General features: G+C 57.3%; 1 protein-coding gene across 3 annotated transcripts in view; it reads right to left on the bottom strand.

Moving 5' to 3' along the window:
- Positions 1-868: 868 nt before the first annotated feature.
- COL4A2 (collagen type IV alpha 2 chain) overlaps positions 869-16434 on the bottom strand; it is a 384139-nt gene continuing 368573 nt past the window's right edge. For 2 of the 3 annotated variants that reach the window (XM_059903179.1, XM_059903177.1), the window contains 12 exons: positions 13976-14083; positions 13173-13280; positions 12383-12454; positions 10721-10846; positions 8776-8892; positions 8087-8248; positions 7874-7972; positions 7489-7635; positions 7225-7341; positions 5782-5973; positions 4469-4755; positions 869-2001 (listed from right to left, as the gene is read on the bottom strand). In XM_059903179.1, the coding sequence (XP_059759162.1) occupies positions 1744-2001; positions 4469-4755; positions 5782-5973; positions 7225-7341; positions 7489-7635; positions 7874-7972; positions 8087-8248; positions 8776-8892; positions 10721-10846; positions 12383-12454; positions 13173-13280; positions 13976-14083 (1793 nt within the window). In that variant the 3' untranslated portion in view covers positions 869-1743. The other variant, XM_059903178.1, reaches the window with a different exon arrangement.

Below are 16434 nucleotides of genomic sequence, written 5' to 3'. Positions count from 1 at the left end.
CTGATACCTCCACCTGGGGTGCTAGGAGCCCACTCAGCCCCATGTAAGGCAGCCTGACCCCTGGGGGCAAGAGCTGGAGGCTGAAAACGTGCCTTTCCCACGCCTGGGGGGGGACCATCTGAGTGTCCCTCTGTGGCCTCCCTCGGTGGGTCCCCGCAGGATTGAACCCTGAGCCCTCCGCAGTGGCAGCCCCCTTAGTGAGGTGCCCTGCTTCCTGGGTCGCTCTGCCCAGGCCCTGTTCCACTGCCTGGAGTTACGTCCCCACGTAACCCTCCAGGGCAGAGTCCTCGCCCTGGGCGGCCACTGGGGGGATGCAGGCCAGGAAGGTGCTGATCTCCTTCAAATAACATTATCACGTGGAATTATTATGATAACACTGTCACCTTGTTAACTGTAGAAACTGTACTTAGAAAAAGTTTAATATGAGATTGAATTTTAAAGGGTAAAAATAAATTCTGTGAGTTGGGTGCCTGAAGGTCAGCCAGGTTCCAGAGAAACTGAAGCCGGAAATGTGTCTTGGAGGCTATTTCTTGGAAACACTGGGATTTTGTTGGGATGTTGTGCTGGGGCTGCTTGCGTGATTGGAAGTGCGTTTGGGCGGTACCCAGCCTGCTAATCCCCGGTGAGTGACGGGTGCGGGTGTTTTCTGTAAACATTAACGCATTAGAAACACAAACACAGTTCCCTGGGGAACGAATGACAACACCACAGGCTCGTGTTCAATCTGCTGAAACTTGGAAGAAACAGCTGCGCGCTGCCGAGCTGGGTGCAGGGCTCGCACTTGGGCCCGGATGCAGTGTTCTGGGGTTCACGGCAAAGTTTGCGCTCTATGGACTTGAGAAAATGAGGCAGGCGATGACTCGGGGTATAAAAACGTTCAAAGCGAACTTTTATTTGGGGGTCGTTACAGAGGATGGAGTAGTCATAGGAATACAATTCTGCACAAAGTACGGAGGGTAAATGTCCAGGGACGGCCTGGGGGCAGTGGAAGCATCACTTCCGACCCTACCAAGTTTGCTGTCACGCAACCTGGCTGACAACAGACGGTGAGAAGGTCTTCGCTTCTACGTGAGTTTTGCCGAACCCGACGGTCTGTAAGGGGTGGTGGGAAGAGTGAAAGCTGGTGTGCGGACATCAGTGGCTTTTACAACAAAAGGCACAGGCGGCCTTCCTGAGAGGACTAGGATCCTTCGCGTGGCCGGCGTTTGGGAGAAGAGGGCGCTGTCACCACGGGGGCCCGGAGAGCAGGGCTGGGTCCGCCCCCAGGAGCCCCCCGTGCGGGAACAGCGGGAGTGAGCTCAGGAGCCCGCAGGCTGCACACGGCCTCGCCTGTCTATACCTCCCCGTGGAGTTCAGTAAGTGGGTTATCAGTGGCGGCTGAGACTGCAGGGACTACAGAGATACACAGCAAGCAGTTCGCTGCAGTGAGCGGGGAACCTTCTGGTACGGGTGGCCTGAGAGGGAGGGTTCATGGTCTTCCATTTTGGGGGGTCACGGTGTCCTACAGACGTGGGGAGAGTGGGCAGCGCCTTGGATGCCACGGGGTTATTTGGCCAAAGCGCTGGTGCTGAATTCCTTTGGTAGCCCTTATTTTATTATTCTTTTGGTTTGTTTTTTTAAAGAAGAAAAGATGAAGTCAATTTTTGGGTCGGCATCTGAGGTAATAGGTTAAGAATAAGCACCAAGGTGGCCCCCCGGCTGCGTGTCCCCTGGAGAAGCGTGTCCGGCGGGACGGCCCCGACATCACAGGTTCTTCACGCACACCTGGCAGCGGCTGACGTGTGTGCGAATGAGGCCGGCCTTGAGCGTGTCGGCCGAGGGCGCGCCCTGGAAGCTCTGCTCGGGGATGGTGGTGAGCCAGAAGCTGTACTTGTTGGCATAGTAGTGGCAGGTGCCTCGGGCGCCGTTGCACTCGATGAATGGCGTGGCCCGGAAGTCCTCCAGGCAGCTGCCCGGTGACACCAGCGACTGGCCGCCCCCTTCGTCGCCCGCGGCCGTGTGCTGTGCAGGGGAGGGGGACGGGGCGGAAGAGATGCCGACACGTTAACTTTTTCTTTTAAAGGAAAAATAAAACAGCAAGGTCCTGCTGTAGAGCACAGGGAACGCTGTGCAATATCCTGGGATAAACCATCAGGGGAAAGAATATGAAAAAGAACGTATATATGTGTATAACCGAGTCACCGTGCTGTACAGTGGAAATTAGCACACCCTTGTAAGTCAACTATGCTTCAATAAAGTAAATTAAAAAAAAAAAAATCAACATGTGGGTCAGAACCAGAGGGTCTATTAAAATTAAGCACCAGGGAATTCCCTGGCCGTCCAGTGGTTAGGACTCCGAGCTCTCACTGCCGAGGGCCCAGGTTCGATTCCTGGTCGGGGAACTAAGATCCCGCAAGCCGTGCGGCGCAGCCAAAAAAAAAAAAAACAAAAAAATTAAGCACCAAAGTGCCTCCTGCCCTCCTCCTTTGCTAACGTTTATGAAGGGGGAGTACGGCTGCTTTGAATTTTATTATTTTTTTAAGAAAAGCTCTACTTGCTGATTTTTCTACAGTGAACACGTAATACTAGTGTAATTAGTTTTTTTCAATCAGAGGGTTGTTAAATTAGCAATTAGTTGCTTGAGATGATTCTGCTTGGGAGACCTGGCCAAGTGTTGGAGGGCATTTTCTTTGCCACTTTCAAGTTCTACTTTCTCTTGGTTTCACAAACGTGTTCAGCTTTTACGAAGGGGCACGGCGGGGCCCCGGATCGCAAAGCTTCTCTCTGAAACGTGTCATCGGGCTCGGTCCAGCGAGCCCAGCGGTAAGTGTGGCATCAGAACCCGCGAATTTAGAACAGGAGCACCTTGGCCGCGGTGGGCAGGGCACAGAAGAGGCTGTCCTGTGAGACATTTGGGCAGAAGCCCAGTTTAACCTTTTCTTCAAATGAAGCAGCAAAGAACAAAAGCCTCTGAGCAGCTTTCTGCTCACAGAACGCGGAAGCCTTCCCAAACAGGGCTGCCGTGTGTCGTCAGCAGAGACAAGCAGGCGCGTCTTCATGGGGCATCTCCAGCCCCGCTTTGCCCTGAAAGAGCCGAGGCCCTGCTGGTCCCCCCACGCGTGTGCACACACCCACACACGCGTGCAGACACACATGCACACACACCCCCCCTTTTCCAATGTGCTCGCCTCAGCGGACAAGCCTCTGGCTTTGGGACTCAAGCAGCTGATGTCTCTTAAGAGAATCACCGATGGGGCACTCGGCCTGTGAGGACCTCATTTGAATCGAAAGGAAGAAGTAAACCGATGGCCGGCTGGAGACTTACAGTCGCCACCAGACCAGCTTCGAGAGGGACCACTGAGGTAAGGGGGGGCCGACGTCTTTGCTGCTGTGGCAGCGATGGATCAAAGCGTGTCTTGTGTGCAGACAAGACAGGGACCGTCCCCCAGACAGGCAGGGGGACACTAAGCCGTGTGCTGGCTCTCCGGCGTCTGTGCCAGCAGGTGCTTCCGTGTTCTTGGAAGGGAAGGTGTGGGCAGCGCATCAGTGCCGCCCTGGTTGTACAGCGGGGCGAGGGGACCATGGTCCTCTCGTCACCCGCCTTGGGGGTGTCAAGGGCCAGGCTGGCAGGAGGCACTTACTGAGGATCATGTGTGCTTATCCCTTATCCCGTGACACAGCTCGAGATGTAATTGCTAATAAAAGAAGGGCTGTCTGACCTTTTTGGATACAGTGTAATCACTCCCTTCACAAGGAAGAGGCTCGTTTTTCATTTTCTGAATTTCTCGATGGGACCAGAGCTCTGTCCATCCACCAAAGCCCCCTGACATGATTAGCTCCTGAAAAGCATACAGTTGCCTGTCCCAGCACAGAACTTAGTATCCTGTTGCTTCAAATTATTGCAGCAGCAATACCTTAAAAAATGTTAAAAAATCAACACTTGTTTGTCTTCTCCTTCCTTTCCCAGAATCCAGGTTTTTTTTTTTCTGTTGTTTTGATAAGATTAGCAAAGTTTGTATAATTTACATATATATATATAATGTTATTAATATAATTTATGAAATATTTAACACGTTGGGCATCCGGTCAATATAGTGGGAATTACGACAGTCATAATAAATATAAATGCAATACAAGACCCACCCTCCCCACTGGACTTTCCTTTCTCCCTCTGATGGTAAACAGGAAAATTGTAAGGGATGCTATCATGATAGCCAAATTTATCCTAATTAAGGCTGTACAAAGGCCTGGTGGCAAATTAACGGGTCCCTTCTGGGTGGGGGCAGCCCCAGGCCTAACATGGCTCAATGAGCGAAGTGCAGGCTGTATTCCAGCTCTCACTCCTCCCCCGGGCCAGGTGCCCTTGTGCAGTGCACAACCTGAACAACTGCCCTGATTAGTCTTACAAAGGCCAGGATGTGGCTGGGGAGAGGAACTCAGTTTGCACCTGGGCCCGTGCGCTGAGAGAGAGCAGGCAAGCACCACGTACCATGAGGAAGGAATATCCGATCCACAAGCTCCGCCATCCAGCCGGGCAGTGGGGGATGGAGACGTCCTGGCTGTGGACGGCGATGGCAACGGCCGGGGCCTCGCACACGGAGCAGCGGCTGATGTAGGGCCTGATGTCCTCCTCGGCCACAGGCATCATGGGCAGCGGGGCGGTGGTGGAGAGCCAGTAGGACTTGTCGTTCCGGCTGGCGTAGTAGCAGATATCGCCAGGGTTGCAGTACAGGAAGGGCATGGTGCTGAACCGGGCCAGGCAGGAGCCCGCCAGCCCTGCGGTGCAAGGAGGAACCGTCACGGCTGAGCGTGCCGGGAATGTGCCCCTCCAGGCCCCCCGGCGGGGCTCAGCCATGCGCGGGGCGGGGTGGAGGGCGGGCTTGGGCTTTCCAATCCCTCGGGGCTGATTCCACGGCACTGTGCCCTTCCGAGGTTCCCGCACACCTCGGGACCAGGCTGGGTCAGAGGGAGGGGCGACCTGGCGAATGGCAGCCCGGTGAGGCCCGTGTCGGGGGGTCTTAAAGCACCAGCCCCCAGCACCCACCGATGGCATCCCAGATGGGGGCCTGGCTCATGGCACCCAGGTGCCTCCCAGAGGGACTCTGGTTACTCTGCCCCCCAGATAACTCCACCAACTTCATCTTAGGGCCCGAGTGAGTTATTTCCCCTTTCACACTGACTGCTTTCCAGCTGAGAGCCGGGTGTCTGCTCTGCCCTCTGAGGCCTGCCGGGCCCTGTGCTGGCCTTGCCCTGTCCCTGCTGTTTTAGGCCCTTATTCTTGTTTGCTTTGTCTCACTTAAAAAAAAAAAACAAACCAAACTTATCTGGACGGGAAGGTGCACAAATCATCGGGTTCAGCCCAACAGATCTCCCCACCACACGCGTGGCCACCCTCCCTCCAGGCCCCCAATTTTAGTACGTGTTGGCCACGTTTTCTATGGGCTGTTAGGTCTTTTAAATTCCTTTTGGCAACCAGGCTTCCTTGGATAAATACCAGCACACACGCCCTCGTATTCACTCTGCGGGGTTCTAAGTGCCTCCCAGCCCCTCCCGGCCCCGGCCTGACGGCTTATACACCGTGGGGCAAGAACGGGGAACCGCTGGCAGCCCCCAGGGCACGGGGCAGCGAGAGGCCGGGCCGCGTGAGCCTGCAGAGCCCGCTGAGGGCTACGAGGCAGGGTCTGCTTCCCGACCCCCGGTTAGGGGCATCTCGGTGCCTTCTGAGGACTCAGCAACCTCACTGCGGCCGCGGGGTCCTGCCACCTCCAGCGGGGCTGGCCGAGCTCGGCAGGCGGTACCTACCCAGATCCTGGTTGTGGGCCTTCTCCTGGCCCTCGAAGTACAGCAGGCTGTATCCGCTCCAGAGCTTGTTCATGCCCACGGGGCACATGGGCTCCTGCTCCGTCTGGCTGTGCTTCACCAGGAGGTGCCCGATGCTGACGCTGCGGCCGGGCACGCCAGGCAGGCCGGGGCTCCCGGGGCGGCCTGGTTCCCCTGGGGCCCGAGACAAGGAGGCCGCCCTGCAGCCGCCGCGCGGACCGCAGCCCACGTGCTGGCTGCGCGTGGCGGCGTTCACAGCCCTGCTCTGCCTTTCCCTGAGGGCCGGCGTCTCGCTGGCTCTGCCCTTCGGGACCGGGAGCCTCCTGGGGAGGACTCGCCCCCCACCCCATCCCCGTGCCCTAAAGTGGGACCACAGTGATGGGAGTGAACAAGGGGCAGGGACTCAGCCTCCCCCGCGAGCCGTCCCCCAAGGGCGCCCCGTTCTGAGCAGGAATCAGAGCATCAGGAAGTCAGAGGGTCACGGAAGCACCGTGTCCAGCCCCGCCCACCTCCTCTACCCCAGGCGGCAGGCCCCGCTGCTGATGCTTCGGGGAGCGGCCCTTCCCAAGGTTAGAAGCCCCCCTCCCCAGATGTCCACCCGGGGGCCCGATTCTGGCCCTGACGCTGCAGAACGGCTGATCTGCCCCCAACAGGACAACGCTCCAGACCTCTGAAATCAGCCGTCCTGGGTGATCCCGCCCTTCTCAGAGGACGTGCCCTCCACCCCGCACTGTCTTGGCCCCTTGCCTGGATGTGCGCCCCCTGCCCTGCCATGCGTGTCTCGGGTTGCATCCCCCGCATTTTACTCTCCTGGCCGTGGGTCGCGAAGTGCCTCCTGTGGTCTGGGCGCTGACCACGCAGCCCGCCTTTACTGTCAGCACGGCGCTCACACCACGGGCTCAAACCGAGCGCAGGTGCATTACACCAAATCTCAAGACTTTTTTTTTTTTTTTTGCATGAATTGCTATTATTTCTGGCCTATCCCATCCTGCACACGTGCAAATGATTTTAAGAAGTCGATGATATAAGACTTCACAGTGGCTCCATGTAATGTAATCGGTGACTCTCAGCTCATAGTTTCCGGCCTTCAAGAGCTTTAGGAATCTTGTCTCTCGAAATATGTCAGCTGCTTCCTTCTCTGAGGCACCCGCAGATGTCTCAGAGGAAGGAAGGAGGCCGGCCTGTCCTGGGGACTCTGTGCCAGGTGTTCTGCCAGGTGCAGGAGGCAGAGCTGTTCTGCCTTGCCCAGGACCCAGGCTGCAGCGGGGGCCCCCAGGCTCTGGGCTAGGGGGTGCAGCCCCTCATCTCTGCTCATCTCGGGGCTCGTCTGACCCCTCCCCGTACACCACGGTCCATTTATCAGACTCACAGCAGGACCTGGAGGAAGCTCCCTGCCCTCTGCCCCCTTCCGTCACCATCACTCACCTTCATAGCCAACGGGCCCCTGCAGCCCCACGGGCCCCTGGTCTCCTCGGAACCCGGGAACAGCTGACACGCCGCCTCTTCCCTGGGGCCCTGCCTTCCCTGGAGTCCCGCGGAAACCTGCACAGCCACGGAGACACGCGTGAGTGCCCCGGGAAGAATGCGACGCTCCGTCACTGGCGTTCAGCCAGTGCTTTCCAGCAGGAGAACAAAAGTGAAAGGAAAGCAAACAGGAAACGAGGGGTGGCCCCGCAGCAGGGCTCCTACCTGGTTCTCCCGGGCGGCCCTGGGGTCCCATCTCCCCCTGAGGCCCCGGAGGGCCTCTCCTTCCCTGCGGACCCACTGGCCCCCGCTGGATGGCAATCCTCGGGGGTATTCCTGCAATCCCCGGGGCGCCCACAGCACCCGGGGCACCTGGAAAGGGAAAAGAAAGGCCAGATGACGCGTGAGGACCACTTTGCTCTCTTGCTCTGGTCTCTAATCCATTTTGACCCATTGAACCAATTCTGGAGCTTCCTTTGAGCCACCGCGCTCTCTAGGGGTGGGGTGGGTGATAACCCACCTGGAAGCCGCTCAGAGCCCTTCCAACAACCCCTGCCACCACCACGTCCCGTGACAGAACGACCTCAGAGGTGCGCCCTCTGAGACTCACCTGGGAAGCCTCGGTCTCCTTTGGGTCCCTTGGGGCCTCGGTCGCCCACGCTCCCGGCGGCGCCTGTGTTGCCCATGAACCCTTGCTCCCCTCTGGGCCCTTCCGGACAAGCAGAACGTTCAGGACACGTGGGGCTGGGCGGGGGCTCCGGCCATCTCTGACCAGCGCCGCCGGCCTCCCCGAGAGGAGCCCCCCACGGGCACCGACCCTTACCTTTTTCTCCCAGGAGCCCGAACACGCCAGGCCGGCCCTGGGGCCCGGAGTCCCCGACCCATCCTTTGGTCCCTGGGTTTCCGGGGCCTCCTGGACTCCCCTCATCTCCTTTGATTCCAGGAAGAGCCACGGGCCCAGGTGGCCCCGGGGGACCTCGGTAACCTGTTGGCATCAGTCCCAAGAAAGGCGAGTGTACACAGGAGGAAGGCACAGTCCCGGCCAGGAGGCCGGATGCAAAGTCACCCATTTAGGGGACCGGCTTTGGCAAGTCTGTAACACTGGGCAACTTTGGTTCTTATTGTGGTAAAATATACGTAACATAAACGTTAACATTTTAACCATTTTTAAGCGTACGGTTCAGCGGCATGAGGTGCATTCACGCTGCTGTGCAACTGTCACCACCATCCTCCTCTGAACTTTTTCATCTTCCCAGCGGAAGCTCTGTCCCCATTAAACACTAACTCCCCCTCCCCCGGCTCCTGGCCCCCACTCTCTACTTTCTGTCTCTATGAATGTGGTTACTTGGGGACCTCCTATCAGACAGAACGTGTCCTTTTCTGTCTGGCTTATTTCACTCAGCATCATGCCCTCAAGGGGACAACGAAAGCGTTCTATCCCTCAAGCAATCAGGTCGTGGCCAGCTCCGGTCCCCAGAGATCCCAATGTATCCAAGTGTGAGCCCTGCTTACCTTCCAGGCCAAATATCCCAGGCGCACCTACGTCACCTGGTAACCCAGAGATGTTGGAAGGGGGGCTGACGCCTGGAAACCCCTGAAGTCCTGGACCCCCGACCGGGCCTCGTTCCCCTTCGGAGGGAAACGGAAGTTGGTTAGCCCCAGCACCCAGCCTTTCATCCCGTTTCCTCTCTGTGCCCTCACCCGTCCAGGAGCAGGGCCAACGAGGAGAGGCAGTGATGGAAGGCGCCCAGCGCAGGCTCTCAGGGCGGGTCTGGGGAGACAGGGACCGCGCTGCCTGTCCCCATTCCCACCAGCCCTCTCCTGCTGCCTAGAGGGTCCCGTGGGCCTGCCTCTGCTGGGACGCTGTCCTCCCCGGCACGCTACCTGCTCAAGGGACAGCTGACGGGGCTACCTGTGGGTGACACCTGGCCCTACCCTGAGGGGAGGGCGTCACTGACAGCGCAGCCCCCTTGGCCCAGAGGGCACCCGTCGTGGGAAGGCTCAGGATGGCCGGCACTGGTATTTCACTCCTCCCCATGCCGTCCTTCGGGATCCCGGATCCCGACGGATGTCCAGCGTCCTGGGCAGAGTCCGTCCTCACTGCCCACAGATTCTGTACTTGCCACCCTGCTTCCTCAACTGAGACTTACTGGTGACCCCCAGTCAATACCCGCAGCGCTCTCGGACAAGCAGGAGGGGGAGGGTGTTGGAGTCCCAGCTCCGAGTGTCAACAAGGGTCCTCCTACTGTCTATTCAGTGCCACGTTTTCTGCACTTCTGTGCTTTTTGTGGGTGATTTCACTGTTTACAGTGGCCCCCAAGTGTCATGCTGAAGTGCTGTCCAGAGTTTCAGGAAGGCTGGGATGTGCTTCACAGAGAAAACTGCGTTACACGCGCTTCCCTCAGGACTCAGCTACAGTGCTGGTGGTCCTGTGCTGGTGGCCTGAGCCTGGGTCTTCAGCCCTGGGTGGGCTGTGCTGGTGGCCTGAGCCTGGATCCTCACCCCTGGGTGGGCTGTGTGAACCCCACGCAGCCCCTCAGGACTCACTCACTGTAAGGCCCCAGTTGGCCGGCCCTCCTCCTCCTCCTGCCTTCATGTCAATGCTGTGGGGCTTGGATATCAGGGAATTCTGGAGTTTCCACTTAATGAAAGGGGAGAGGGAGGTGACAGACCCTGGAGAATCAGACGATGCGGTCCGTGGGCCTTGAGATCCCCGCCCCCCATAGGAGATCAGGGTCGCTGGCCTCCTCAGGCCTGACTTCTCCTTTGGGGGTCGATGGGTCTAGCTTCGGGGGTAATTCTGACCAGAGCACGGGGCGCTCAGGCCCTGGTCTCGGAAGCCCAGGTGTGACGGGCCTGTCTGGTCCAGCACCCCTGCCGGCTGCCCAGACGGCGCCTGTGGACAACACGCCGGGCTGAGCTGGGGGTGGGTGCGGGCCCCGGCCGTCAGAAGACAAGCGCTGGGCCGAAAGCACCTGCTGGGGCGCTTCCCTCTCAGTTTCGGTCGAGCCTGGTTTGCTGCTGGATGGGCAGGGGGTGGGGCTGGGGCTTGTGCTCAGCGGCTGAGACCACCCCTCCCTGGCTGCTCCCGCCATGGTCCAGGCCTGGCACGCAGGCACAGCTCGGGGGCCGTGATGCATTCGTTCACTCATCTACCCAACACTCCCGTGCGCGCGTCACAGCCAGGGCCCTGTGCCGGGTGCACACCTAAGCCTGGGGGCACCGAGGGGATGGAGTGTGATCTTGTCCGTCCTACAAGGGAGTGTGGTCAATAGCTAACCCCAGCGGAGTACGATTATGACGGCGTATAAACGATGGAACACTAGCGGGAGGTCTGCAACAAGAAATTCTCCCTAGAGGAGCCGGCACCTGCCCCGCCCCCGGCCTCTCATCTCTCAGACTCACAGGCACTGTGGTTCTGGGGCTGCAGATGGTGATACTGGGGTGTTGGCCTCACCTGGGACTCCACGCTCCCCTTTCTGTCCCGGGGCTCCTGTGGGGCCTGGAAGGGTGTTGGCCTCTCCTGGGTCACCCCTGGCCCCGGCAGGACCTGGGAAGCCGGCGTCCCCGTGGATGTCCGCACCTGTGGCCGGGTTGACAAGCAGACGTCAGTGTCTTCAACCGGGCAGAGTCCATTTTCATGAGTGGAGGGATAGTAACGCTCTCAGTGAGACTCAGAAACAGAGAACCCGATGGCAGCCGTGGAGATTTCAGCTTCCTAGGTGGCCTCGGTGCCCCAGACCCTGCCACTTGGAAGGAATCCTGAGGATCGTAACTGAACCCCTTTGCTTTATAGGGGAGACCACCGAGGCCCCCCGGAAAAATCCCAGATTCCAGGACGCAGATGGTCCTGCAGCTGAGACCTGCCGAGGGCTCCGGGCTCCTGGTGCTAAGCCTGAGTTAGGGTGAAAAGGGAAATGCTATTTAAAACCTTCCCTGTTCCCACATCAGGGGATCAAAGTAGTTGGTGTCAGAAAGAGTGACATAACTTGACCATCTCAACTCGAATTGAAATGTTAATTGAAGCATGAGTGTGTGAATTTATATATGATTCCACACATCCAAATTTACCTGTAGACAGATGAACGTTTGATTACGTAAAACATCTATAAAGAGAATATTCTAAAAGCAGTGGTAGAACTATGGGTATTTTTTTTCTTTTGCTTAAGTGTATTTTTTTAAGCTTTTCTCTACTCAGCATGAACTTTTATAATCTGAAAACAATAAAAGTTGTCCTTAAAAAACATATATTAATAATATGCCTTACAAATATTATTAGTCCAATTAATACATTTTAAAAATTAAATGCAAAGACAGGGCATTAAGATTTAAGATGAAAGGAACTAAATTTAAAATAAAGAAATTTCAGGGAAGTCACCGAGAGTTTTGCACATGTGATGGCAGCTTCCCAGAGGGGACAAGGGTAAAAGGGAAGCTTTCTGCACAGAGGGGATCTCATCCCCTTTGAGGAATAGATGGACACGCAGATGGTATTCTGAGATCCCAGGAGGGGCTAATCGTGCAAACCTCATTCTGTCACTGGCTTTTGGAAAGGATGGGCTTTGTATCTCCTTCAGGAAAAAAAGTATTACAATAACTTCCAAGAGCAGCTTCTAACAATTTCTTAAAGGTCTCTCTTCTCCTTACGAACACCCCGCCCTGCCAAAACCCCCATACGCCACTGCTGTGAAGGGACTTGTCTTTTCTAAACCCATCTGTCAAAGCCCTAACCCGCCATGTGATGGGGTCTGGAGGTGGGCCTTTGGGAGGCGTTTGGGGTGAAAGGGCCCCTGACAGGATTGGCGTCCTTATAAGAAGGGACACCAGAGAGCTTGCTCTCCTTCTCCACCGCGTGCGGACACAGCGAGAAGCCGGGAAGAGGGTCCTCACCCGGACTCTGCCGCAACGGCACCCACCCCGAACTTCCCGCCTCCAGAGCTGGGAGGGGTAACTGCCTGTTGGTTGGGCCCCCCGGCCTGCAGCGTTTTGGTGGAGGAGCCAGAGGGGACTGAGTCCCCGTGGCCTCAGGGACGGAGCCCGCCCTGCTCTCTGAGCTCCCCGACCCCCGTCCAAGTCCCTGATGGGCTACCCGGTCCCTTCCCCCACCGCCATCTGGTACCTGGGGATCCTGGGAAGCCTTTGGTGCCTGGCAAGCCGTGTAAGCCGCCGATGCCGCGGAGGCCGGGCAGACCTGTGGAGGACCCTCGTGGTTACTTCACGGGGGAGCAGAGGGAGACCCTTAACATACCCAGATGCTTTTTTCTGCTGTGCTACGGTCGCCCATCCAATGTGTTCAAAAGCTGGGCAAACCGGAAGTAGAGCAAATACTGTGACATGTAAATCAGTCAGTGCTGTGTCACCCAGGAGAACCATTAACCTAAAAACTGTTTTCATGGAAACGTTTTACAGACTCTTCACAGCCAGAAGGGGACCGGGGCAGTGCCGTGTGTTTCTTTTCCTGATCCGTGAGTCACTGTATGTATAAAAACGGTGCTTGGAACCAACAGCCTGGTATCATTTCCGTTCCTTCTGGATTTCCGAGGATCAGCTTTCCTAAAGTGGGACTTGGGAAGCAGGCGACGATTCTTCCTGTGATGCGGGCAGTGAATGTGGAGTTGGGGTGCGCCCCCCCTGAACTCTGGACAAGAGAGTGTCCAAGGGCCTGTCCCCTGACCGAGGCCTGTCAAGGCCAGGCCGAGTAACTCCCCAAGCCCCCCAAGGGCTGCACCAGACCTCGCTCAGTGGGGGGCCCTTGCATGTGTCCCTCTGTCCCGCCTCTGCACCGCCCAGGTGCTGACTGAGAGTCACCCTGAGGTCTCCCGGCAGGTTTCTGTTCATCATTCTGGGGCGTAAACGCCTCTTTGCAGGTCGCCGTTGCTTCGTGTCTGCAGAGGGGGGAGGGGTCTTACCTGGTAGGCCTGGGCTCCCCGGCCAGCCGGAGTCTCCTTTGGTGCCGGGCACGCCCGCCCGTCCCGGCTCTCCCTGAGGCCCCTGTAGCCCTGTCAGTCCTGGAAAGCCTGGGGGACAGACGCATCCTTCAGGGGGACACAGGCACCCCCAGGCCTCGTGGCCTCCAGCTCGGGTCCTGCGTCGGGGAGGGACTTTGCGGGAAAGAACCAGCTTCCCTTCCACGTGGCCTTGGACCCCCCCCCCCCCCCCCCCCCGCCACATTCACGTTCAGCAGGGTTAGTGCAGCCTGGCCAAACAGAACAGCCTGTGTATTCGTATTCTCTTTCCATCGTGCACGCAGAAGCCTGCGGAGAACCCAGAGACCCCTCGAGGATCAGCCTGTCTGCATTCACAGATCCCGGGCAACAGCGAGCAAAAGAGCAGCAAGAAAAAAGCACAAAACGAATTCACTCGTGCAACTCGGGATCCCCCGTGAATTCTGCAACTGAGATGCACGAAAGGCAGCCGTCACAGGAACTGCCTAAACGTGTACGGAGAGACAGACGGCGGCCGCACAGACACGGCCATCGGCCCCGTGCCTCCACCACAGCTGGGCTCGGCTGGACCTAGGGATGGACGGGTGGCAGGCAGCTGCCTCGGCTGCGACCGCGGGCGAAAGGCAGACGGGCAGAACTGGCCGCCCTTGTTTTGGGCCCTTGGAGATTTGGGGGCTCGGCCGCACTCGGCCTCACCGGCCACCGCCCCGTCCAGCCGGGCCCAGGGAGGGCAGGCTGGGGGAAGGTGGTGTGGCCTGGGACTTTACCTGTTTGCCCTTTAAGTCCAGGAGGGCCCTGGACTCCTGCCAGGCCGGTGATCCCAGGGAAGCCGACATCACCCACGGTTCCTTTCTCTCCGAAGAATCCCTTTAGACCTGTAACCACAGACGTGCTGCTCAGAACAAAGCACAGCCGTCGTGTCCCTGGGGCTTAAGGCTCGTGGGGTTCAAGGGGGCACCAGGTAAAGGATGCTGCCTTCGTGCTGGTGCTTCCAATCGTGAATGCGGATGGAAATCCAGACGGCTCCTTCCTCGACTAAATTTCTACCTAATTCCCCGCTCTGAGCCTGTGGTCAGCAGCCTCCAAGCTGGCGCCCAGTGGTCCGCGTCCTGGTATTCACACCCTTGTGAGCTCCACCCACACCGAGTAGGGCTGAACTGCGTGAACACCAGGACACCGTGGACATGCCACTGTGCCACCTCGAGCCCGGGTCATACAAATCATCACTGCTTTCACTCTGTCCCTGCTCTGGAGGAAGCCAGCTGCCATGTCATGAGGACGTCAAGCTCGCAGGGAGGAACTGGGGCCTCCCGTCAAGAGCCACCTTGGATGTGGATGGTTCAGCCCAGTCTAGCCTTCAGACGAGGCAGCCCTCCCGACCTCATGACCGGAATCTCATGAGAACCACCGTTTCCGAACTCCTGGCCTCAGAAACCGTCAGGTAATACCAGCGGTGGGTGCCCTCAGCCGCCACATTTTGGGCGCCTTGTTAAGCGGCAACAGACCACTCATCTGAGCCCTTACCTGAGTGGTTTCTAACGGGTGCTGTGCTGGGGAATCTGGGGGGTTAGTCAAGACATGAGATGTTTGAGCCTCTCAGGTCTGGGTCAGGCCTGGAATCTGCCTTTTAGACGAGCCCCTCAGGTAATTCTCTGCTCATTGGGTGGACTTAGAGAAGCGCTGCCTTCCCGTCAGTGACACTATTCTGTGCCACAGGTTTTGGTGTTTCTGGGACGCTGGAAGATTTTGGAAACTTCACACCAACCCGATTCTACACAATCACTTTCGCCAGTGTCTCCTGAAATCTCTGAGGCCCTTCTCAGAACAATTACTGTCAACGTTCTCATGGTCTTGAAGAAAACCACCTAAGAAGTTCTGCTTGTTTTCTATGGATTATTCTAGTGTTTGAAAATCTGCTCCAAACCCCTATTTACCTATTTCTTCCATAAATGGTCTCCACCACCTCCACCCTGACCCAGAGTCCAGTGCGGCCTGTCTCTCGTCCTCCGAGGAGGGACCAGGCCAGAGTCCCCGGTCCCCGGGGCCCTCCCACTGGGAGGCCACCTGCCCAGGGCCCCTGGGCACCTCCCGCCCACGCTGCAGGGGCAAGGGCTGTGGCCGAGCCCACTTCTTACACTGCACTTGTCTCAGGGCGAATGGAACACCCCCGAGGATGCTGACAGCTGTCACCGCCCCTCTGCCCCTAGGATACAGTCCCCCGGAGATGGACACAGTGGGAGGCTCCACTTCCTGGACTTCAGTTTAACTAAAAGCTAAACGTTCAAGGGGTAACAACCATATTTCCTGGAGTGGGGCAGCTTCTCTTCGCACACATTTTCAATTGAACAAACGAGGCCATTGTTAGTGACATATGTGGCAAAGATGGTCTCACATTTCTGCTTTTATAAACCAAACTGCCAAAGTAATTATTTAGCATGGGAGATCCAGCCAGCCTAAGGTACCCTTGTGTCTGGGAATAAAGCCATCGGGAGACCAAATTGTAGATCCACAGGGAGCCCAGAGGAGTTCATAGGTGAGGTTACCTGTTCCTAAGTGACAGCCCTCCACTCCCAAGCTGGACTGAATCCCGCTCTCCATTCTGGAGCTTTTTCTCAATAAATATCCAGCTCAGCACCCTCCCTGTTGACCGAACACATGGACAGACTCTTTCCCCCAACCAGAGCCATCCCTAGGCAGACCTGCGGGGTCTCCCAAGATAAAATCCCAGGAAGGAGGCATCTATTCCAAGTCCCATGGGATATGACACAAGCAGGAATTTTGACCTTGAACTTCAGTGATGCTCAGAGAAGGGGCGTGAGCTGCCACGCCACATGACACCCCTGACGTACACAGGGCTGGGGGGCCGCCCCTTGTTGTCTTACTCAGTAGAGAGGTCTGGCTTCCACTCCCCTTTCTTCTAGACCTTTCACAGTTTGCAAAGGCTCTGGTCATTGTGTCACTTGCTTCGCGCCCTAGGGTGTATCCCAATAGAACAAGCCCATGTGGTACATTTTAGAGGTTGCAGCTACTCCCATCCACTGAATGTTGATTCTCTCCATCTTCCCTCTCAGGGAGAGAAAGGTTTCCTGACATTGTCTTCAGGCTCAATTTAATTAAAAATTCCAGTCTTCCTTACACATCGGGCTTAAGGACCTCAAACCATCCCTACATCGTGATCCGTGGGCTCACTAAGTAATGCTACGGTTGGCAAGCATGAGTGACGACA

This window comes from Balaenoptera ricei, chromosome 18 (assembly GCF_028023285.1).
Source record: "Balaenoptera ricei isolate mBalRic1 chromosome 18, mBalRic1.hap2, whole genome shotgun sequence".
In the NCBI taxonomy this organism is placed as follows: domain Eukaryota; kingdom Metazoa; phylum Chordata; class Mammalia; order Artiodactyla; family Balaenopteridae; genus Balaenoptera; species Balaenoptera ricei.
Note: the sequence above shows the minus strand (reverse complement) of the source record. Positions and strands in the feature narration are given on the sequence as shown.